At 39.9% G+C, this 25796-nt stretch overlaps 1 protein-coding gene across 1 annotated transcript in view; it reads left to right on the top strand.

Moving 5' to 3' along the window:
- The first annotated feature begins 490 nt into the window (after positions 1–490).
- LOC143300070 (uncharacterized) overlaps positions 491–25796 on the top strand; it is a 37657-nt gene continuing 12351 nt past the window's right edge. Inside the window, exons 1-10 of the mRNA XM_076613629.1 lie at positions 491–918; positions 3280–3351; positions 8406–8477; positions 9127–9198; positions 12738–12875; positions 13627–13770; positions 15807–15950; positions 16800–16871; positions 17748–17822; positions 24291–24434. Coding sequence (XP_076469744.1) covers positions 734–918; positions 3280–3351; positions 8406–8477; positions 9127–9198; positions 12738–12875; positions 13627–13770; positions 15807–15950; positions 16800–16871; positions 17748–17822; positions 24291–24434 — 1118 coding nt within the window. The 5' untranslated portion in view covers positions 491–733. The remainder of the gene's footprint in view (positions 919–3279; positions 3352–8405; positions 8478–9126; positions 9199–12737; positions 12876–13626; positions 13771–15806; positions 15951–16799; positions 16872–17747; positions 17823–24290; positions 24435–25796) is intronic.

Here is a 25796-nt window from a genome sequence, read left to right as displayed (position 1 = left end):
TTCCGAAAGAGGGTAAAGGGAGGGAGAGAGAGGTAGAAAGAAGTAAAGAGTATACGTGTGAAATGCGAAAACTCAACAAAGCGTTTTAGATGACAGTCACTGCATGGTAGCACACAGGGCATTTAATTCTTCTTTCTCCGCCCATGATCAAGCGTGCTTCGTCCACAGCCAGCTGAAATGGCACACACACACGCACACAAACACACACACACACACACGCACACACAACGTGTTCGAGAAGAAGAAGAGGCTGTGTGTGCGTGAGCGATTCCTTAAAAAAAAAAAGAAAAAAAAAAGAACGAAAAGAAGAAGAAGAAGAAGAAGAAAACACCTCAAGGCTGACTTTGGTATCAAACGAGAAACACTTGAAATGAATCGTTCTCCGAACACCACACAGCAATCGCCTTCGTGTTTCAAGGTGTTAATATATGCATCATGTGACACCAGTGACCAATCACAGCGTGCTACTTTCTTTTAGGAATGCATTCAGACAAAACGTGGGAAGCCAACCAAAAGCTCCCAGTTCAGTGTGTGTGTGGACTACCGCACGAGTCGGATGGTGCGTGGTGTTTCTCAGGGATTGATCAGCATTGTTGCCTGTTGGAGTACTCGGATGTCGGCAACGATCAGGATGTCTTCCAATTTACCGAGAGGGCTGTCAGTTGTCTGAATGGTGCATGACTGGGGCCTCAGGTCAATGTCGGACCGATAGACCGAAGGGCCCCGAACAAACATGGCGGCCGTGTTGTTGTACGTCTGCTCGGCCTTCGTTGTTTGGGCAGTGTTGTGCCCCAGTTCTAGAGCTGTGCTCATCTGTCCCACGTCATGTACCTGCTTTGGTGGATTGATAGATTGCAGCAAAAAGGGCCTTCTGAGCGTCCCTTCGGATCTTCGCCACCATGACTGGGTCACTCGATTGTAAGTATGGATTCCCTCCTATTTTTGGTATCGATGGGAAAGAGTTTAGTCCCCCCCAAACCCCCTTCCCCCTGACGTTCCCCAATGTGTTTGCATGCTAGTGCGCACAAAGATATATATAATTATGAATATATTTTTATATGCATAAAGTATAGATCATTAGATCATCAGAGCAGTTATAATAGTATTTTGCGTTGAGTGGTAGATAGCTGACGTAGCTTTACTTTTAGGAGCCAGCTAAACCCAAGAACTGGGTTGTGTATGTGTTGCTCACTGATTCAATACCAGATTACTACTTACTACATGGATAACCTCGGCATGCGCGCGCGCGCGCGCGCGCACACACACACACACACACACACACACACACACACACACCAAATGTACTCAGGCACAGGCATAGTCACACACACTGATTTATAATTATGCAAATGTGCGTCCATGTACAGTACACACACAAACACACACACACACACACACACACACACAGTCTTTCAAATTTGTGATTTAATGATACAGAGTTTGAAAAAAATATCATCCATTTGCTCAGAAAATAAAAAGTAACTTTTTAATGTTTGAGAATGCTCATCATTCCAGTTACTGTGATGGTTCACTTTCAGTACCTTTCTCTTAACAGGATCGTGATGGTGCCATTATACAAAGCTGTATGGTGGTAGAATTGCTTGAAGCACACCTGTATTGTAGTTAATAATGAATTAAACAAGGTTTACGCAAGGAAGGTGTGGTTTAACTGGAATTATAAATATAATGAGCCTTTAAAGATGATAACCTGTATTTGTGTACATGTATACATGTCTGTCTGTGTATACTGAAACTTAGTAAACACTGACTAGGTGATGCTTAAAAGTTATTTTTAATATCACTTTGTTTCCCAGTCCCAGCCATTTTATTGCCACCTGACCTTAGGAGAGAATGTGATTTTGTTTTTGTTTTGTATTTTAAAATTAAGTTGAAAATTTCAATGCTTAGCTTTGTTCAGCGACAGTCACAGTGAGTTGAAAGAAGTGGTTTATCAAGTAGTTAAATGAAAAGTTATGATTGTGATCGTTAATTCCTCTTTCAGCAGCTTCTAGTTCTATAAATTGATATTGTTTTCAAAACAGAAAGGTTTATAGTCCAGATTCATTTCCATTGATATGTTTCCTGGGTCATCAAAGATTTCTGAGCTGTTTCATTGTTTGACCTTTCTAAGTCAGTCACACAGGTCTACACTGACTGAGTCAATGCTTTAGATGGTATTTTGCACAGCAGTAGCTATACAGAGAAAGCCTTTGTGTTTTCACTGATGAATCTGCCTTCCACTGCTTATACCATACAACTTTCATTTATAAGTGATCATATTGTTTTAGTCTTTTATTATCTCCAAACCAGCTATTTTTATTGTTTTAGTTAGTTGTAGATATTCATCTATACATGTTTTAGCTTGCAGACAAACATTATTTAAATAGTTTAGTCTTACAGCATTGCCCATTCATGTATATTGTACTACAATTAAATTTTTTGTTTACAGAATCAGATGTGTAGAGAATGTACGTGTTATCCTATTTTAATTGGCCAGCAAATACAGTTTCTCTCAATACCACAAGTCAGAATTAATTTAAATATGAAGCCATATGCCAGACAAAATACTATTGTCTGTTGGCATTGTTACTTTGAAAAAGAGTGTTGCGCTGCAGTCTAAAATTTATGATTCAAAGAGAGAGTGCTGAGTGCATTTCTGCTATCAGGTGTTTGAGTCATGGTCATGGCTGTTTTGAATTTATTAAGCATCACTCCTGAAAACATTAACTCACATAAATTTACAATTTAATTTTAAGATTATAGTTACCACTGTGTTGCGTCAACTGGAAAAAAGTCTGTAGTCTTGATCATTTGAAAATTGATGTTGTTCACAATTCAGTGTGTGATGAAGTTGAAGCAGGTCTTCTTTCTTGAGTAATATTGATACTAATAATAGTTGAGAATTTGCTTTGAAATTTGTTGTGTGCCTTTCTTTTTCCTTTCTTCTTTTTTACATGTTCAACAAAGTATAGCTCTGTATTGTAAATCTCTTCAGTTTCAAATTCAAACACGTAAAGTTTGATAAATAATCCATTCCAGATCTCCAGTTGTAAATCAGCTCAAGTGTCTTCACCTCACTCCCACCTCTCCTGGAGGGAACAGGAGGGGGTTCAAATGATATTTTGATATGAAGTTGTTATTATGTTACAGTTATAAGTGTCTAGAACAAGTCAAGAAATGTTTGATTAACTTAGATGTATATTTATTTGAACTGAAGTTGATTCAGTATGAAGAGCAACTGATTTTAAAATTCATTGATTGTCATTTTCCTTTCAACAGGGAACTGCAATCAAATGGAATAACTGCCCTGGGACCTGATGACTTCAAAGGATTACGCAAACTGGAAGTATTGTGAGTGAAACTTATTGGTTACAAAAGATCAATAAATGTTAGCTTATAATATATAAATTGTAATGTAGTCCATCATTTTGTTTTATAAATGAAATACAGTACCTGTCGAAAACAAACAAAACAAGTAACAGGATGTTTGTCCACTTTCAGCACCCCCCACCCTTCCCAACATGAAAAACAAAACAAAACAAACCTCCCCCTCCCCCACAGAAAAAAATACCCAACCCAGCCAACCAATCAGTCTTCTGAAAACCATCATCATGGCCACCACACTTACACACTTCCCTTCCACCCCACTACTCTGTAACTCCTCCCATCCCTCTTATTAGTCTTAGTATAAAAAGAAAAGAAACGTGCCAAACCAACAATAACAAAATGAAACTAAAATGTGTGTGCATGCACAGACTTGAGGAAAGAAAAAGTTTGTTTTTCCCCTTTCATTTGACCTTGACAGGTCAGTGGGGGAAAAAATCTTTCTTTCTTATTTTATCTTCCTTCATCTCTGTATGATTCATCTCTCTCTGAATCTGAAAATGAAATTTGTTTTCAAGATCTTACATGTTTTGAACTATTAAGTTTGTCATGAACTGGTGAAAGAACCATCTGTCTTGTAGCAAAAGTTTCATAATTTTTTCTAAACAATAAACTGAAAGAAAAATATTGCACTTATTCATTTGTAATTTATAAGATATTTAATATTGTTTAATTGTTTTGAAAGTTTCAGCTTACATACATATAAATTTATTTTAATTCTTACTAGTAGTGGTACTACTACTAGTCTACTACACTAACACTGTGGTGGTGAAGATCATGATGAAAACCGACTATGATTGTTAACTGCATTGAAAGTTTGGGCTTTTACATATAGTTAATTGATACTAGTAGTAGTACTACAATGTGGTGTTGAAGATCAGATGAAAGATGACCATGTTGGATGTTGACACTTCAATTCAAAGATATTGAGGGCATTTGTAAAACAAATATTACTCCAGGAATTTAATGAATTTATCATCAACACTTTATCAAGCAGATTTAGGAATTGAGACACCTGGGCTATAGTGGTCACTTATGGTCAGCAACTCTCCACTGGTTCTATTATATTATTGTCAACACTCTAGCTCCACCTGGCCTAGGACTAAGAGCATGACCGTGAGTAATGGGAAGAAGGGTAAGATAGGAAGAGTGAGTATGGTCAGAGGAATATATATTTTTCTTGTAATTGTTCTGTTCTGGATTGCTTTCGTTCAAGGCCACAAAAGGTTTGAACCTTTGTCCCAGGTGTCAGAGACCGTGGCAGGAAGACTGCCTGGGTCACACAGAACAGAAGAGAAGCCAAACTAATCACCGAGCCTGGCACGACTTCTTTCTCTCTTTCTTTCTTCCCTTTTCCCTGGCACCTTTTTCCTCTCCACACAAAGAACCATACCCTCTTTGAGCCCCAGCCTGAGAGGTGTGAACCGGCAGTAAGATTGTAAAAGCCTCAATTGTTACCATTTCCCTCCCACCCAACCCCCGGCCTCTCATAACTTGGGGTGAGTGGGGGGTAGGAGAAGGGAGGGAGCAGGCCAAAGCTTTTCACCTGAGAGCCATGCAGGTGTGATGAAGTGGTCAGCCGGACCTCTTGAGGCAGCTCAGTCCACCCTTAACAGGGGACTGGGTCCTTTTCAGGAGCACTGCTATCGTCCAGGAAATAATCCTTGTCCATGGATCTTTGCTATTCAGTATTCTGTACATTCACGTCTACTTTTTTTCTGTTTTTTTTCTTGTTCCCCATCTCATCCAGTTCCACCACGTTCTCTTTATGACCATTGCCATAAATTTGTTTGTGTAGTAGCTTTTACTTTAGCAAAAGCCTCGACACACAAAGAATGAGGATATAAATGGGAAATAGGTCTTCTGTGCTGTGAGATATATATATATATATATATATATATATATATATATATATATATAAAGTTCTGACTTAAAATTTTTGTATACTTAGTGATGACAAGCAGAGACTCTGAAAAGGGGGCTTTTTTATTTGTGTAATTGAAAGAACAGTACCCCCCCCCCCCCCCCCTTCCAAAAAGACCCCAACCAAACAAACCAAAAAACCAAAACCAAAACCAACATCGAAAAACCCTAAAACAAAAAACAAAAAAAAGAGAAGAAAATATTCTTTGTTAACCGAGTTCTTCACTCTTCTTGTATCATTCTTACAGTTTCTTCAGATGTTTAGGCTGTCATCAAGATTCGGCATATATTGTAAGATTTATATCTCATTACTTCTAGTTCTGTATAGTATTGGTTTATCAATCACAGTACTTTGTCTTTCATGATAAATTTTCCTGACAGAAAAAACACATTTTTGTCCGGGTTAGTTTTGCACTGTTGCAGGACCAGCCACCCCACAAAGACCCATATACACATTACACACACACACACACACACACACACACACACACACTTTCCACCCCTTTTCCCTCTCCTCTACCTCCACCCACCCCCTACCCAACTGAGGGGCTGGATGATGGTGTGCAGGTGAATAGTGGGGAGTAGGAAGGAGGTGGGTAGGTGAGCGGGTAAGGGATCGGTTATGGGCCAGATCTCATGTATTGAGGCAGTATTTTGATGTGTTTGCCAGGAGAGACACAAACCCACCCAGCTTTATTGCTACCTGCAGATCCAATAAATTGGGTGGCGTGCTGAATGGGCCCTGCATGCTGGGCCTGGTGCTAATGTCAGCCTCTTTCAGATAGGGCCTGGGGCCCGCGTCTGCCTGAATGGCTGTATTAGTCAGTGTACAGGCCGTGTGTATCGGGGGAAACAGTGCAGGCAGGAGGGAGGGGGTGGGGTGTGTGGAGGGGGGGGGGAGCTGGGGGGGAGGGGGACCTTAGGGTTGACAGGAAGAAGTGTTGCTCAAATGTGTGCCAGCCACACGCACATGAAAAGCAGGACCCAGCGGTATTGGAAAAGTTAATTTGGGTGGCAGTATGCATTGTGTACGTTGCAGTATGGACTAATAAATTTTCACCTTAGGTCAGAACATGAAAGAGACCTTTTAATTGAAAACTTCATTATTGTTAAATGTGGTCATTTATAGAGAGGCAAAGTGACAACTAAGTAACTTAGTAAATGATAATAATAATAATAATATAAGAATAATAATAATAATAATAATAATAACAAAGAAAAAAACAAATAACAGATAAGTAGGAAAACGAATACACAAAAATGAGACAAAGGCTTTGAAATATAAAAGTACTTTTGAACATATGGCTTTAAACACAGAACAGTAATGAACCACTATTGTATTAATATCCAACAAATTCCACTCTGCTTAAAAGTTCTGGTAAAATCTAAGCATATGATTTGTTATGGTCTTCTGAGTTATCTGCAAGCTGTTATAGATCTGCTAGATTAATCAGTGGGATTAAACTACTTTTGCTCTATATTGATATTATCCATGTATAGTTAGATTAAATTATATTGGATAAGTTTTGAACATTATTTTTTTTGTGTTTTGTTATATATATTTTTATGATCATTATTAATTCTTGTTGTCGTTAATCTACGTTTATTGTTGCTATTACAATATTACTATAAATTATTACTTTTTTAGCATAAAAATGATAATGAGCATAATTAGCATTAGTAATATAATAATATTGTATTATCATCATCATCATCATATCATCATCATCATCATTATCATTGTTAGATAGTTATTTCTGGCAAAAAAACCAAAAAAAACCCAACTGTGATGATATTTAGATAACCTGTTTGTAAAGTCACAAATCAAATGGACAGTCATGCTCTGTAGTTTTCTCAGACTTGAGTTGGAGCCAAAAACAAAAACAACAAACAAACAAACAAAAAATTATGTGAAGGTCTTGAAGCAAGTGCAACAGTGCTAAATTAATTAAAGGTGTCAGACAATGCTGTTGACAAATTAGGCATTGTCAGAGGGTGGGAGTGGGAGACAAACCTAAGTTGGTGGGAGGCAGGCAGTTATGGGTGTGATACATTGGCTCTGTGGGGCCAGAGTGGCCAAATGAATTAACCTGCACAGGTGGGGTCTGACAAGGGGGTCAGGTGAGGTGTGAAATGAATGCTTCCTTGGTTCACAAGGTAATGTCAGGGCAGCCTTGCCCTTCCCGCCCTCCACTTAATTAATAATCCTTTTCTCTCCACCTTTTCTGCCCTTGTTTAGGGAGGTTGGTGTTTGTTTGCTAAGTGTGTGAGTTTGGGTGGTACCTTGACAAAGAAGTTGACTGAAAAACAATCATCATTATAATGTTACATTGTGCATAGTACAACTTACATTGTGCATAGTACAACTTTGTAGTTTATATCAATTATCATTGTTAAATTTTGATCAAGGTTATATTTGCTTGTTTTTTCAAACTGCATGCTTGCCCACACCACTTGATACACACACACACACACACAATTAGTCTGTATGATATCAAACCACAAACATTACACATGAATTAGACATATCTTTTAACAGTTTAGCTTGATCGGTTGTACATATATATGCATACATGTATGAAGTTCACAGTGTATACATTTATTTAAATTGATAATGCAGTGAGTGTCAGTGTGTACCCTTTCCCATACATGCCACAAAAGAACATTACAGTTTACACACATATGTATAGATCTCACACTGTCTCTCACAAATATGTGTACACACATATGTGCACATATTGTACACAGGTTTACATGCTGATCCATTGTAGACGATAGTGCTAATAGAATGTGTTGCATTATAAACCACCAGATCATATTCATTTGATTGGTTCAAATTTATTTTTGCTTTCTGGCCTTCGCTTAAGTAATTTTGAATTATCAGGGTCACATAAATCTGGTATACTTTTACTGTATTAATTACACATTTATGTGATCCTTGGTCTTTCCCACCAGTCAGGCTTAGGACCAGTGTGGTGAACACTTTTTTTTCTGTCATTATTTAGTTGTAAACATGTGTGAAATGTACCTGTAGAGTTGTGCACATACCAGCAATTGAGTAATTGTGCTGATGAGAGTTTGTCTGTGCTATGTTCCAGATTCCTCAGCAAAAATGATATCACATTCATCAATGGATCAATTTTTGAAGACCTTGTTTCATTACGCACACTGTAAGTCAGAGCACAGTTTTGTTCGTTTTACAAGAGGGCTGGTAGTGATATTATTAATTACTAATCTTAATTTTAATGATGTAGAGAATTGGGTAACATCACAAGAAGGAACCAGTATCTGTGCCATGGTTGCTTTGAAACAGCTGCAAATGATTTGTGTGTATGTGTGTGTGTCTGTCTGTGTCAGTGTGTGTGTATGTGTGTGCAGAGTGTTTACAAATGCATGTGTGCGTTCAAACAAGAGAGAAATTATTTACATTGTTGTGGCAGTGCAGTTTGCTTTACTTCTTTTTACATAGTTCTTTATTCTTGTATATTATCGGTACATGCATGATGTTTATCATATTTTGTTTGATACTTATTACAAGCCAACATTCAAAAACTTTGATGCAAAAATTTTCAAGATGAAGCAGTCTCAGTTAAAGTTTGAGTACAATAATTATCATTTGTGATCATGTATTAAGTAATATTACACATCTCTTTTAAAAGAAAAAAATATTATACATCTTTTTAGAAATTTATCTTTTAAAACAAATGTTATTATTTTATCTTGTTAATGAACAATTATTCTGTTTTTTACCCTTCACACAGGAAAATCATGATTATTGTATCCTGTTAATAAACATTCATTCTGTATTGCCCTTCACAGGAAAATCACTCACAACAAATTAACAGAAATGCCAGTGTTTCCTGCACATCTGGTCATCAAGGAACTTTCACTGTGAGTTTACTTTATACACAAATTACAATAGCCCTTTTCTTGTCTGTTTCAGTGTTTGTTTTTTGTTGTTGTTTTTATTTGTTTGTTTGTTTTTGTTTGTTTTTTTGTTGCCAAATTAATCTGTTTAATACAACATCAGCAGAATGAAAGTAGAGGGGAGATTGTTGCTGAATGAGTGAATGTGTACATTGCAGTTAATAATTTGTGTAAATAAAAACTTTTTTTTTGTCTTAATTGACATGTCATGACTAATTTGGGTATTGAGTGGTTGACTGTAATGATGTATGCACATGAAATAAATACAAATTTTTGTATGTTATATTCTGAAGCACAAACGAACGGACTCTGCTCTCTCACCTTGTTTCCTCTCTTTTCTCTTATACTACATCTCTTTCTTTCTGTCTCTCTGTCCCTGTCTCTCTTTCCCTCTGTGTGTCAATCAGTGACATGAACAGCATCAGCCATAAAATGACTTGACTTAAACCAGCAGTCTGAAATTTTTTTTTTTTCCCCAGCTGTTTATTTTTTGGCCTCAGTAGCTTATATAGAACTTTATAATTATTTATTATATTATGAATTCATAAACACTCCAGTTTACAGCCAGGCGTAACCCATTAATTTATTTAGGCTGAATATTGTTTACTTTAGCACTTTTTTTTTTCTTTGGTAACGCAGTCAGTCTGTGCATGTGCTGCTGTTCACTGCAGCCTCCCAGAGTTTCTTGGGGGGTGTAATTGTTTTTATACATGAGTCATAAGCTTGATCCACATGTACAGGCCAGAGGTCTTGGAGCCTGCAAGGCTGAATTCCTGGTTTTGCTTTGATATGTTAACACCTCTCTGCGGGCTTTCAAAAGTGGTGAGGGGAGGGGAATTTGGGACTGAGAGGATTCAGTTGATTATGTTTAACTTTGAAGTGTGAATTAATGGGAGTGGCAAATTGTGAGGATTGGGGTTATTGTTAGTGCCTAATGGGCAGGGGTAAATTGTGTGAGGATTTGTGTTATTATTCTAATTGTGTGATGGGGAGAGGGTGTTGGGAGGATTCAGGATATTATTTGTGTAAAGGGGAGGAGAAACAATGACAATGACAATTACTGACAAACGTTTTATTGAGGGTAGAAACTAGAATGGATAAGCTGGAAGATTCTTTACACCATGCTCTCACACATGCATACACATACATGCACACAGTATAATAAATGAAATAAATGTGAATAAATTAATGACATAGAACAAATCAGATAGGTAATAATAGATACATAGACAGATGAATCAATGACTACAGTTACGGAAACATGAAAATCAAACAAAACATTGCCACATGAAAATCTTCAAACACACATGTGTGCACACACAGGCATCACACACATGTACTCAAACACACAAGCACATGTATAGACATGCACACGCATACTTAACACTGCGCCTTTTTCCTTGCTTGCACTCTGTGGGAGAATGATTAATCAAATTTTGTCGGCTTACTAAGATCTCATCATATGCTTCGATTTTGCTGGAACTAATTACATTTGTTGCGTCAGATATTTTTGAAACGCTTTTTTGAAAGATTCTATGGTAGATCTATTTCTAAGATACTCAGGGATTTCATTCCACAGTTTACCACCAGAATAAGTGAGAAACAGAAAGATTCGGGTCATTATTTTACTCATTGGCTGACCAATTCCAAGATAAAGTTCTGGAAACAGCAATGTCACTCGGGGCTGGTTTGAAAGTGTACTGGTTGTTCAGTGAACTTCACGTCCAAAACTCATCTGTATCCACTCTTTGTTAATCGATACACTGTTTCATGAGTTACTTCCCTTCTCCTATCTAATCAGACCCGTCCTGCATTTGCATTTGACCGTCATTTTTCAAATTTTAGCATTGAAAAATCAGAGGTTTAGATTGTACTTGGAGGAAATGGTATGTGTTGGGCTTGGAGAAAGTTTTTGTGCGTATTGACACGGGCAATGATTCAAATGATTTGTATTTTAGTCCAAGTGATGACAATTATAATACAGTAAGTGACTAAACTAAAACTTAATCTGTCTCCTGTCATGATGCCAAGTCTTAGGCCAATCTGTCTGTTCTAAATAAAATCACACTGGTGCTTGTTGTCCAAGTACCCTTTTTCTAAAGAGTTTTTCAAGGCCGGCTCAGGCCAAGAGTGCTGCTGGCCTCAGGCAGCATTGTCCTGAATGGGTTAGTTTTTAGTGTAAAGGGAGAAGAAATAGGCAGAAGAGAAAGAAGGGAGAGGATGGGAAGAGAGGAATAAAGGAGTGGGGGGGTGGAGGGGGTAGAGGGGGGGAAAGAAGGAAGAGGATGGGAGGAGAGGACAAGGGAGAGGGGGTGTTGGAGGAGGGAGAGGTGCCCGCAGAATGTGCAGGTGTAAAATCATAATTCAGATGCTTATAGAACCTTCTCACTCAAGAGTGAAGGGGAAAAGAGGATGAGAGAGGGGGTGGGGTGAGGTTGGGGGTGGGGGACTGGGATTGGAAGCATCAGGGAAGAAGAGAGTGAGAGAGAGAGGGGAGGGGAGGGGTGACGTGCCTCCCCCTGGGGTTTTGCCTGCCAAGGAAAATTCATCAGCGGTGGAGACAGGGTGTGTTTTTGCTCTTGTGCCGGCTTTGCCTGGCTGATGTGTCCCAGGCAGTGAGCAGGGAGCAGGGAGCCCCTTGTTTGCTCACCGGATAGCCCTCTTTAACAGTTGTGCAAGCAGGGCCCATATATCGGTGTTGACTTAGGCACACCTTCTCTCCCTCCCCCCCACCCCCACCCTGCCTGCATCAGGTGTCCCTGGCTATCATTGGTTCAGGGCACACGTACAGGAGGGCGGGTGGAGGGGAGGGAGGGTTTATATATTTTCCTGGCTGCTGCTGCTGCTGCTGCTTTGGCTACAGCATCTTCTCATTTTTGGGTTGTTGTTTTGTTTTGTTTTTTGTCTGTCTGTCTGTCTGAGTGTCTGTTGTGGTTGGTTGATGGGTTAGGGCTTTGATGAGGGGTGAAGCACAAATGAAATTCTGAAAGCAAAAAAATTGTTTAAGATCAGTTAGTAACACACACACGCACACCACACACACACACATGTATATATATGTATGTGTATATATATATATATATATATATATATATATATATTAGCCTTTTATATATATATATAATATTAGCCTTTTTACCCCCTGTTTATGTGTAGTACTTTTTCCCCCAATGATTTTGATGTTCTTGTATTTAAAGAAAAGAAATTGGGACAGTTCATCCAAGTATCTTAAGATTTGTAGACAGTCACCTTTTGGGTTTACCTGTGTCTTTTTTTGTGCACTGTATTATTGACATTGTTTAGCTTGTCCATGATTGAAATGGAATGAAATTTGATATATATTACAGAGATAAAGCATTTGATGAAATGATTGAGAGATCTGAAGGTGAAAATGGCATTGAATAACCAGTTGTGATTTGGTGCCAATTTGTTTTTGTCGCACACAGAAAAAGACAGATGGTGCCATTCATTTCATTGAGAATGTTGAACACTGGTGTTTGCAGAGCCTACAACATGATCCACACCATCACACAGGAAGCCTTGCAGGCCTTGCCACACCTGGAGGTCCTGTATCTCAACCACAATCAGATCATGGACATCCCCATTGGCGCTTTCCCTTCACCTTCACATCTCACTCACCTGTAAGCATTGTGTAAACACACTTGTCCTTGTTTGGTGGAGAAATAGGTCGTGTGTGTGTGTATGTATGTGTGATGATGTGTGTGTGTGTGTGTTTGGTGTGTGTTGGTGCATGTGTTTGTGTGTGTGTGTGTGTTTTTTGCCCGTGTTTAAGTGCCCAGAGCCCTATTTAGAGAATAGGCGTTGTATAGATTCAGATTATCATCATCATCATTATTGTTATTATTATTATTATGAAACGTGTGTCAGGAAAACTGTGTCAGAGATAAAGTTTTCATATTAAATGGTTAATGAGCATCAATGGTCATGGTCATGCTGATGGTAAGGGGATTGGTCACTTGAACTGGAAGAATTGTATACTGTAAAGTCTGTCATACTCATAGTGCTGCTTTGTGCGTCGTGTCTTTTTCAATGTAAGGACTTTGGTTTTTTTTGTTTTGTTTCTGTAATGAAAGATGCATTCAAGATGATGTCGCTGGTGTCAGTAGTCCTTGTTAAAAGAAATATGAATGTCACAGATTGTTTAGAAAGTGATAGAATGTAAATGATAAAAAACATTGACTTGTCATTTACTAAGTTTCAAGAACCATGCAAATGGTGTGTTTTTACTATAATGAATTATGCGCATAAATGTGAGTTTGTGGATGTGTGTGTGTGTGCGCGCGCGCGTGCCTATGTGTGTTTGTGTGTGTGTGTGTATGATTTCCTTTCTTCCGTATAGTTTATTGTATCTTTATTGACTTGTCTGGGCAGATATCTAAACAACAACAAGATAATGCGTCTGGAACCAGGTTGTCTTGACAATCTGACAGCATTGGAGCATCTCAAACTCAACAAGAATCAGATGTTTGAGCTCCGAAAAGACATTTTCTCCACTCTGGCCAGCCTCAGATTTCTGTGAGTTGGCTCCCACCCCCCCACCCACCCCCACCCCCCTTGTTTACTGACTTGAATGAGATGTTGCCAGTCTTCTCTTTTTGTTTGTTTTGTTTGATTATTTAGAGATTATAGATCAGCCTTTCTATCTTTTATTTCTTGTTATAAATGTCAGTATATCCTGTGAATAGTGCGATGTATTCAGACACCTTGTTTTTCAAAGATTTTCTTGGTATCTCTTGAATAGCAGCATTGCTTTCTGGGTTAAAAAAATATATATATATATTATCGTTTTTCTTTGTGTGGTTATCAGAATGGCTTTCTGGTTTTAATTTATAAAATTATTTCCCTTCTCAGTGAGATATTAAAACATGCTGGTGATGTTATGTACTGTCTTTGGTATTTGAAACAGAGTACTTGCACTTTCTTTTTTCTTGAGTGTGCTTTTTTTCTCTTCTTTTTTGTTGATAAAAACTACAGTCAGTACAAGTACTTTTGTAGCTGTGTGTGTTCTTGTTACCAATTAATAATATTGACATATGGGGTAATGAATTAACATACGATAATGTTAACTGAGAAGCATATATATATATATGACATTTCTAAATTAACATACATTCTCCATGATCCATGCATGAAGACAGCACAAGTTTATTCTTTTACAAGTTTAAATCATGCTTCTCAGTCTCTTACTGCTATAGTTACCTAGAAGCAAAATGGATTTTAAAGAAAAGCAAGGATTTGTTTCGGTGTAGAAACGCTCAAAGAGTTATTTGTGGCAACAAGTAGCGAGTTATTGAGCTTCCAGTATCAACTTCCAGTATCAACTTCCAGTATCAATTTCCCAACATTGACACCCTGTGACTGATAAAACTTGAAGAGAATGCAGAGCCCTGCATCCATTTCAGTTGAAATTGAAATTTGGCAATCGTAAGCTTTGAATAGGAGAACCCTTAAAAAAGAAAGGAAGAAATAAACAAACAAAAACAAAAGCAGAGAGAGGATCAGGGCAGAGAAGAAAAGAACTGAGAGAAGGTGGGGAGTAGTTGTGGGGACAAGGGGGAATCCTTTTATGCCTTTCCTAAAAACTCTATTGATCAGATGTGCACAAGAATATCAGTGGAGAAATAAAGAAAGGGGCAGGGGGAGGAGGTGGGGAGAGTGGGGGGGCTTCTGTTTGAGAAACTGGATGTGGCTTGCGCTGGACGCATTAGCTTGCGATGAACAGATGAACGCCTCTGGGCAAGAAGCGAGCATTCAACCTTTCATTGATTGCCTCACCTTGTCCACCACCAAGTGATGTATGGCTGTTTGGAGAGGGGAGATAATGGGAAAAGCAAATGATTGCATGCAGCAAAGGGAGGAGGCTGGTGGATAGGGGGTTTGTGGGAGGGGGTGGGGTGGGGTGAGGTGGGTGGGGCTCATATCTCAGTGCATTCATCAGTTTTTGTGGATGTGGGATGGAAAAGGCTTTTTTTTCTCTCTCTCTCTTTCTTTAGATAACATAGTTCATGTTGCAAGTTGAAATACAATGATTATTTACAGAAAAAAGGGAATAGAAACAGATCCATGATGCATATATTTTGCTTTTGGATCTGTACACAGTGGTTGAACATGATACGAGTGGTCAAAGGAAATGTATGTGTTTCCTGTGATTTATTATTTCAAAAGTAACATGGATATGTGCAAGAGGTTGCAAATTTTATACTGCCAGTATTATGATTGTGTTGATGGTCAGAACAGTGACAAGTCACAACAACAGTGGCAGTAATTATGATGATGTCCAAAGTCACTGGTTTTACACATTTATACATCACTTATTGAGGGGTAGGAGGGGTCCAGTAACAGTTTTTCTTCTTCAAAAACCTGGAGACTGACTTCCGCTGTGTGTAGGTGGGTTTCAGCTTACACATATATATATGCATTTGCTGAAAACTGACTGGGATTGTGTGTGTGTGTGTGCTTAACTGTTGACTACTTCATTGCTTATGCAACTAAACTTGAGTCTTCCATGATGAAGCATTGCAAATGTACATGTGTGTGTGTGCAATGTGCAGAGAGCTGTCTCGCAACAAGATCGGCACCATCCAGGGTCTGACCTTCAAGGGGTTAAAAAGCCTGCAGGTGTTGAAGATCAAACGCAACTCCATCACCACCCTCATGGACGGAGCCTTCTGGGGCCTGGAGAGCATCAACAACCTGTAAGTCACCTGTCCTGCTTCTTAAAACTTCAACAGTAACAACAGCAACAACAAAAGGAACAGAACAGCAACAACAAAAACAACAACAGTTACAGCAACAACAAAAACTACAACAAAACAACAGCATCAACAAAACAGTAAAACAACAATAGCAGCAGCAGCAGCAGCAGCAGCAACAATAACACAAAAACCCAAACCCTTGATATTGATAGGAATAATGGAGATCTCTCAACTTGTGAAAATAAAACTGAACTTTGTGATTGATGATAATCTGTTGGCGTTAAAAAAAAAAAAAAAAAAGGAAGGAAAAAAAAGTAAAAAGTGCAAGCTTCTTGATGATTCATAAGATCAATGTTGACAGCTTTCTTCCTACCTTTCCCTGTGTTGATAGTTGTTCTCATGTTACAGTTCTTTCTTTACATGGAGAGTGATTCTGCATGAGAAGATAGAAAAGGAGATAGAGTGCACTATAAATGCCCGTTATTGTTATTGCTGTTCTTGTTAAGAAACTGAAGATGCCCACAGACTACATTTACATGTCGATAGATGCAACCATCATGCTCTAATTTCCTTGCTCCACCCATACTTAAGTTGCATACAAAAACACAAGCATATATTTATTATCGCATGCCTTGATGGAACCATTGATTTAAAGTGCGTGATAACTGCATACATTTTCCTAAAGTCAGGGATGAGGGTAGGCATGTGCATGCACACACATGCATGTGTGTGAGTTTGTGTGTGTGTATGTCTGTGTGTGTGTGTGAGGGGAGGGTAGATGTGTTTGTTTGCTTGATGAGTAGGTTGCATGAGGTGCCAGTTTTTAATGGTGTTACTCCACGATTGCAGGCAGTTGGATCATAACGGCATTGCCAATGTCACCTCCAGTTGGTTGTTTGGTCTGTCATCACTGAAACACCTGTAAGTTGTTCTGTGTACTTTGGTCTTTTTCCATTTTGTTTTTGTTCTGTAATCCGTTCACTGATCTCTGTGTTTATGTCTCCTACATCCATCTCTCTCTTATGTTTTTTTCCTTGCTCTTCTCTTGGCCACAGTATTTTGTGTGTGTAATATGTATGTGTTTGCATTATGTTTGTGTTAATGCAGTCTGTGAAGGGTGTGTGTTAGACTCTGTGTGTGTGTGTGTGTGTGTGTGTGAAAGTGTAAGATTGTGGATACACTTGAAGATAGGTGTGCTTAAGCTCAGAATTTCAACATGAATATTTTTTTTTAATTTCAAGTGTACGTTTTTTTGTTTTGTTTTGTTTTTTAAATGATGAAACTAGAAAATGTACAGTTTCAATGCAGATAGAGTACATGTACTAGCACATTGTTTCAGGTATATTATGCTACAGTATCAGTCAGAGTGAGACAGTGGAAACACATACATGCATTTTTGGAGATGTGCTGATGCATGAATGTGTTTTTGACAAACTGACACATGTGTTTTGGACATTTGCTGACTTATACAGTGACACACATATTTTGGACATGTGCTGACACATACATATCTGACATGTGCTAAAACATATACATATTTTGGACATGCACTTACACATACATGTGTATCAGACGTGCTGACACATGTACAGATACGTATAACACATGCTGACACATACATGTGTTTTTGACTTGTGCTGACACATACATGTACATCTGACATGTGCTGACACATCGATGTATTTTTGACTCATACTGCCACTTGTGTTTCTTATATTTTTGACATGTGCTGTATTTTTGACACATGCTGACACAGACATGTATTTTAAATCCGTTCTGTGTTCCTGTGACTGGCAGGTCTCTGACCCACAACAAGATTGGGGACATACAGGAGGATGGGTGGGAGTGCTGCAAACAGAACCTCAACTCACTGTGAGTATCTTCTGCACTGTTGGCTGCTATCGCTTATGTATGCTTTCGTCTTAACAGGAATCCTGTCAGATTGTCATGGACATTGCCTCTTTTGGGGTCTTTAGAAATGTTTTCTGCTTTTTCTCTTGTCCTCATGTTTCTGTGGCATGTTGCTGTCTGTATCAGTTACAAGATGGGTGAGTGTGGGTATTCACATGTTTATTCTTTTATCGTCTGTCCACAACTGTGATTGTAGATGAAAATCCACTACTTTCCCCACTCCACCTTTGCCTCATCTAATCACTCACTTTCTCTTCCCAAAATGCATGTGTTCGTGCTCTTGTACTAACTTGGTCACATGTTCGTCAGTGCAAGTGTGGGCATGATTGAAGATACATGATGGTGTGCATGTGCCTGTTTGTGTGTGTCCATATCATATATTTGTGCATTTACGTCCACGTGTGTGTCCATTAATTTGTCCGATTTTTGCTAAATGAAAGGATTACTGTAAAAGAATCCATACAGAAAGAGGTGTGTGTGTGTGTGTGCATATTTTTCCTTGAGTCTTCTCTTACCTTTATATTTTTTCCTCTTGATTTCCTCTTTTTCTTTCAGTTTCACATAGTTGATTGTTCATATTGTTCTCTTTTTTTCGTGCGTGTGCGTTCACTGTAATACAAATGGGGTGTGGTGATGCAGAGTTGCAGTCCTGTGTCATCCTAAAGCCTGTGCATATCTTAATGAGATCCATCAGTGTCAGAGGTGAATTGACCTGTCAGCGTTTGATTGATGGGTGGGTGGTGGTTCACAGGGGCATTCAGCTGGCCCCCTCCCCCCATCCACTCATGCATTTCAGCTTTTTCTGTCTCTCCCCACCTCCTTCCCTCTCCTGGCATGGTCATTCTCCCAGTCCAGTCCTCCACTCTTCCCTCTCTCTGTTTTTGTTCAGATTTTGATCAGCTTAAAATGAATATGTTCCCATGCTCTGTCTTGACTTGTGTGTTAGTTATGTGTGTGTGTGTGTGTTTTGCTTGTCAGTCTGTGTCACTTTGTTAGTTTGTGTTTGTGTGAGTATGTATGTGTGTGTTGTGGCTGTCAGTCTGTCACTTTTCTTTCATTGGTGTCTCCTTTCAGTTTGTCTAGCGTAGAGTCACTGTAGTTTTTTTAGAGGGCATGGTTGATATTTACATCATGATTCATGACAGTAAGTTTACAAGCGTAATATGCTTACATACTTGTCATCAACATATCCTTTTGTTTCTCCTGAGATAATGAAAGTTAAGTGGAAGAAGTTGGGTTTGCTGCATGCTCCAAGCATTTGCATGTATGCATGTGTATGTATGTTTGTGTGTGTGTACGTTTGTTTGTTTTTTATACATAGGTATGTGTATTTAGCAGGGTAGGAGGTATGATTGGATGTCTGGTTCTGTGTAGGTAACCATTTTTGTGGAGGCTGGTGTTAGAATGTTGGGGTTTCCCTGTTGTTGTTGTTTTCTTGCTTTTTTCTTCTTTTTTTTTCTCCTTATTGTTGACCGGTATTTTGTTATTCACTTCTTGTCATTGTTACTGTTGTTTGTGAATTTCAAAGGCTTACCGGTACCCCACTATTCTTTGCTCATATGACTGTAATGTTATTTGTCTTTTTAAAAATGTGCAACTGCAAAACACACAAAATTTGCACTTGCATTAATTCGCACCCACTTACACAGGCACTTGAACATGTGCTTTGCAGCACGACAAACACACACTTAGTCTCTCTCTCTCTCTCTCTCTCTCTCTCTCTCCCCCCTCACCCCCTCCCTCCCTCTCATCTAAAATCACTCAATGTGGAGAGACGTTAAACTGAAAAATGAATAACGCACCCACACTCATTTATGTCCCACACCTGTGCAAGTATTGAAAGAGCAAGTGTGCAGCCATGCGGCTGTGTGTGTCTTTTCTAACTCAAAGAGAGAAACAAACACGCAGACCATCATCACTTATTCGCTCACTATTTACACAGGTGCATACAGGCGTGTCTGCACACAAACACACTTACTGCAATGAAAGAAAAGGAAAAGATAGAAGAATTTGAAACAGTGAAAGAGAAAGAAAAGAGACAGGAATTTGTGTGTCATCAGTTCCCTGATTTTGAATTTAAATTGCTGCTCTTGTTTAGCAAAAAAAAAATAATAAGGTATGGAGACTAAGGATTATATTCAGTTGTAAAATGGATATAATTTTTTAATTCTTTTTTATTTACTGTTGTTGATTTTAAAAAAATATATGGATAACGCAATGAATCTCAAATGAAAGAGTGTGATTTAAAGAGAAGGTGAAAATGCAGTTTGTTCTCACATGGGTCTGTGGTTCCATTATTGGATCATCGGAATCTCACTGCAATTTTTTAAAAGTGTTTATAATGCCCTGTTTATATGTCTATGAAAGTGAGTGAATGAGTGTGTATTTGCCTCTTTGTGTGTACGTGTGTGTGAGAGAGAGAGAGGGAGAGAGAGAGATTATCTTACCCCTATGAAACTCATTTTGGATCAGTATTTTCATCATACTACTGAAAGCACAGATTTGTTTTTTAACCAAAAAAAAAAAAAAAAGATGATAATGGATTGTTGGGTTGATAGATGGGTTAGTCAGTGTGTGTGTGTGTTTGTGTGCGTTGTATAAGATTTGAGTGACATGTTGTTTTGAAAGCCCTGATAGACCTCCAAGGTTGGCTTGGCTAGAAACTGTCATCACATTCTTTCTCTCTCTCACTCTCTCTCTCTCTCTCTCACACACACACAAATACTCACTCACACAACTCACTCACCCACACCTTGGGATGCAAAAGTGGATTTTCAGGAAGAAGTAGAAACACCATAGAAATCGGTTCAACTGGTGTGACTTTCGCCAGAGGCAAACGGATGACAAAGGAGCTAGGAGGAAGGGGAGGGAGGGTTTGACAGACGCATGCCTTTGAATGGTTTATGAGGCTTTAACGGCTGGCCAGCCAAGCCTGACCATTGTGCTGCCTGGTGATAGTTCCCGCTGAAGCCGGTGGTTGGTGTCCAACGAATCTTTCACGTGTCCTTGCCTGGCCCTGCCCCTGGACACAGTTTGTGTGCCACTGTTGGGGGAAAGGGAGAGGGGGTGTTGATGATTGTGAAGGTGTAACTGATTTGTGTGTGTGTGTGTGTGTGTGAAGGTAGTAGGGGCTTGAGAGTGACAGTGAGAAGGGACAAATTTGAAAGAATGAGTGGACTTGAACTGGGTTCATGGGCATCTGTGGCACAGTTTTAGTTATCTTCTATCATTGAGGGACCATGCAAAAGGAGAGAGAGAGAGTTTGGCATTGTATGCCATGGGATAGTTGGGTTGTGTAAGACAAACAGATCACTTGGAAACAAAATGAAAAGCGCTTTGAGCAGTATTTCTGGAGAAATGCGCCATAGAAATGGCCATTATTATTATCATCAATCGATTTGTGTAATTGATTGACAGATTGACTGGAAGTAAACTGCCAACCCCCCAAACCCCCACCCCCTGCTCCCCCACCAATCCCCCAGACACGGGGTAGAGAGGTGAGGGGCAAGGGGGGAGAAATGACTGAGAAATGTAACACATGGGAGTGGGTTGAAAAAGAGATTCAAAAAGCACAAAAAAAGTTAGTTCAGAAAGTACTCATGTTCGTTCAAAAAGCACTCAGAACCAAAAGTACTCAAAAAAATTTAGTCCACAGAAAATATCAACTAACCAGGGATGGGGGAATGTGGATGGAGACATCAGAGAGAAGGAAAGAGGGGAAGGAAGGCTGGTGGAGAGAGAGAGAGAGAGAGAAAGGGGAAGAAAGGAAGGAGTGCAGGGTGGATGTTGAGACAGACTGGTGGAGCAGAAGCAAGGTACACAGGGAGGAATGACTGCCATATGGTGTCAGGCCTTTGAGCAACACCCGGGGAGTCCCCCCGCACAAACAAACACAGCTCCTCATTTTCTCCTCTTGCCACCTCCCACACCCCCTCCCCAACCCTCCAAACCTTCCTCTTTTTTTCCCCACCTCCTCTCTTTTCTTTTACCCTTTCCTCCCCCAACCTTGCTCCACCTCTGTCTTTTTTTTCTTTTTTTTTTCATCTCTGCCCCCTTCTTCTGAACTCCTACCACCCCCCATCCCCACCGCCCACACTCCCCAAATAAAACCTCACCACAGATTTTCTGTCACTTCTCTCCCTCCCCCTCCACCCCCTCTCTTCTCTCCTCCACACACTCTGACTTCCCAAAATAAAAACCTCGGCACTGATTTTCCTTTCTTCTTTTTTTTCATCCCCTTTCAATCCTAAATAAAACACCTCACCACCCAGCAGCACCACCACCTCCTTTCTCATGAACCCCTACCACCCCCTTTCTCATGAAACCCTTCTCACTCACCCGTCCCACCCAACAACTCCTCTGTCCTGTCTCTCTGTGCTTGTTTCTGTCTCTGTCCTTCTGTCTCTCTGTCCCCTCTCTCTCTGCCTCTCTCCTATCCTCTCTTTTCTCACTCTCTTCTTTCTCTTTCTTTCCATCTCTTTCTCTGCCCTTCTCTTCGAGCCCTCCCTCTCTCTCACACACATGGACTCGCGCGCGCACACACACACATACACATGCACACACACACATGCTCTCTCTCACCTCTTTCATCCCAAATGCAAAATAATAAAACACCCTCAGCTTCACACTTCCGTTTGTGTTTCCTTCTTTCTCCCTTCTCTCCTCTCCTCTCTTCTTCTGTCCTCTCTCTCTCTCCATCGCCTTCTCCTCCAAACTTGGGTTGTTGTTTTTGTTTTTTCTTCTTTTTTCTGACCTCTCTCTCTCTCTATCTCCCACCCCCCACCCCCCACCACCTCCCCTCCCCCTCTGGGTATCATTATTTTCACTTTCTCACTGACTGTTTTTCAATCAAGCCGCCACCCCCTCCTCCATCCTTCTCCTCTTCCTCCTCCCCCTCCTTCTCCTCTCCTCCTCCTCCAGTGTTTGGTCTTTTCCACCAAACCCTGAAAGCTGGCAGAGCAAGAAGCCTCTGGTCCTGACAGTGTGATGAGGAAGGCAGAGAGAGGGAGTCTGGTTTTGTATGTACAGCAGGAGGAAGAATGGAGAAATCGTCTCATCAGGAGGGACCGCTGGGTGATATTGATAGGGGGGGAACGGGTGAGGTGGGGGTGTGGCAGGGGCCTGATGTGTGTCTGGTCAAAGCATTTTGTGTGTCTGGTGAATGTGTTGTGTGTGTGTCTGGTCAATGTGTTGTTGTGTGTGCCTGGTCAATGTGTTGTTGTGTGTCTGGTCAGTGTGTTGTGTGTCTTTGTGTGTTTGGTCAGTGCGTTGTGTCTGGTTAATGTGTTATGTGTGTGGTTAATGTGTTGTGTGCATCTGGCCAATGCATTGTGTGTCTGCTTAATGTGTTGTGTGTGTCTGATCAGTGTGTTGTGTCACTAAATGGGTTGTGCGTCTGTCCGTGTTTTGTCTGTCAGTGCGTTGTATGTCTGTCAGTGCATTTTGTGTCAATGTGTTTGTGGATGGTCATTGCGTTATGTGTTGTTCAAGGTGTGTGTGTTGTCAGTGCATTGTGTCTGTCAATTTATGTGGCATTCACATGCCCAGGTCGTTATGATCTGGTTGCAGAGCTGTAGAAATAGAGAGGGTTGTGTTATTCTTTTTTTTTTTTCTTCTTTTTTTTCTGGCTTCATGATGACCAAAGGAGGGGAAGGGAGGGGTGGTTTGTTCCATATTGTGGGGGTGTGGTGGGGAAAAGGAGGGATGGATGCTGTTTGATGGAACTCTTGGGGCCACAGGAGAGAGAATGAGTATCGTCTCTTTTGTGCGTGTGTATGAGTGTGTGTGTGTGTGCGTATGCATGCCTCTGTATTGGGGGTTTTGTGCTTGAATACATTTGTATTAAAGCCAAATTATCCTCCCAAAAGGCAGTTATTTATGCTATTTCCCAACAGAATTACTGCATATAGTTTGTGTGTATGCATGTGTCTTTGTGCTTGATCTGTCTTAAGGACTGGCAAGATAATAACAGAATTGCAGCGATTTATAATCATAAAGGAAAAGCACCAGAAATGTTGATGAAAACCATTTCATTGCTTCCCCCCTCTCTCACTTTCTCATAATCTGGAACTTTTGATTTGGGGATATGATCAGAAGTCTATGAATTTAGGAAAATGGAAGCTTTGAATTTTTGGACATATATTCAGAACCATTGATTGCAGGGACATATGTGAAGTCTTGAATTTTGAGACACAGTCAGAAGCCTGAACAACAATAACAGCAACAAAACATACACAGAAAACCGCAATAACACAGTAAAAGAAATATCCACATTTTCAGTATACAAACCTTTTTCAGGAATGATTTATATTATGTGCAGTCAGAAGTCTTGAATTTAGGGACATTATGTGAACTTGAATGCAGGGATGTGATTGGAAGCATTGAGTTTAGGGTGTGAGACTAAACTGTTGTTGGTGTTGTGGTCACCAGGGATTTGACCCACAACCAGCTGAAGACAATCTACACCAAAACGTTCCGGAAGCTGACACGCCTGGAGAAACTGCTGCTGGACCACAACAGGCTGTCACGCATTGACGACGGGGCGTTCGATGGCCTGACTGACCTCATCACACTGTGAGTGCCTGAACTCTGTGTGTGTGCGTTTGTGTGTGTGAGTGTGTGATGTATGTTTCTCTGTGTGTTTCTGTGCATGTGTATTGTTTGTCTATGCATGTGTGTAAAGTATCTATGCGTCAGCCCATGACATGTGTATTTCTTGTCAAGCATTGCAAAATATTTCATTGGGTCAGTGGGTGTGTTGTGTGTTTGGATTATTTATTCTGAACAAACGTTTCATATGATGAATAACCTTTGTGATGTTTTCATAGTAGTGCCTTGAAAAAAAAAATTATTGCAATAATTGAAGACTTGTATATGTATGTAGGACAGTTCACAGAAGATGGTCGGTGAACTGTGCATATACTGCATATAACGTAAACTATTCTTTTTTATTTATTTATTTTATTTCTTTTCCTTTTTTTTTTTTTTTGATTGTAAAGCAGAGCAAGGACCCACCCTACTGTCTCTTTGAAGTAGCTAAAGCACAGAGACATTCAAAGTAATCCCATACTCGTGGCTTTTGACCACACAAAGAAGATTCATATCTGTCAGTTATTATTATTGTATCACAACAAAAAAAAAAAGAAAGAATAAACATAACAAAAATACCATGGGCAGAAAGGGGAAAAGAGAGAGAGAGAGACTGTCCTCCTGTTTCCCAGTACCCAAAAACTAGAGGTCATGAAACCCGAAAACCCTCAAGTCATCATGCCTTAACAATGGCCGGGCCAATATTTGCGGAGACCTGGCAAACAGGGTCGGCAGGATGGCAAACACTGACACTGGCCTGATTCGGGGAGGGGGCTCCCTGGTATTCCTACCTAATTGGGGATGGCAGGTCTGCACAAACAGGATGAGTAGGAAGGTGGGTGGTGGGGGGAAGAAAGGATGCCTTACCCCAAGTCCTTGTCACAGGGCACCATTCAGGAGAGGGGATCATGGGACAGGTCATTGTTTTGCATTGGAGTGAATGGAGGTTGTTTCTGACCCGATCCAGTCTCTGTGGTGTTCTCTTTGTTATGGTGATGATGCTGCTACATTGTATCTGTTGTATCTTTTCTTTATGTGTGTGTGTCTGTTGTTGTTGTGTTTTTTTTATTATATTATTTTTTGTATCTGTTGGAGTGTGTGTGTGTGTGTGATTTTTGTTTGCAGTGTGTCTCTCTGGTCCTCCCACTTGGTCTTCCCCCGTTGTGTTACACTCGGGTCTTTTCTTTCCTTTGATATCCGTGAAGTGTGTGTCTGCTTCTCTGTTGTTTCTTTTGTTCTGTTGGGGGGTCCACACCCTTTATATTGGAGTGTTTGGGGTTGAGTCTTTTTGTTTTTGTTTTTTTTAATAGTTTTTCATGCAGTTGTCTCATTTATTATCTCCTTTAC

This window comes from Babylonia areolata, chromosome 25 (genome assembly GCF_041734735.1).
Source record: "Babylonia areolata isolate BAREFJ2019XMU chromosome 25, ASM4173473v1, whole genome shotgun sequence".
Classification (NCBI taxonomy): Eukaryota; Metazoa; Mollusca; class Gastropoda; order Neogastropoda; family Buccinidae; genus Babylonia; species Babylonia areolata.
This window is presented reverse-complemented; position numbering and strand designations above follow the sequence as displayed.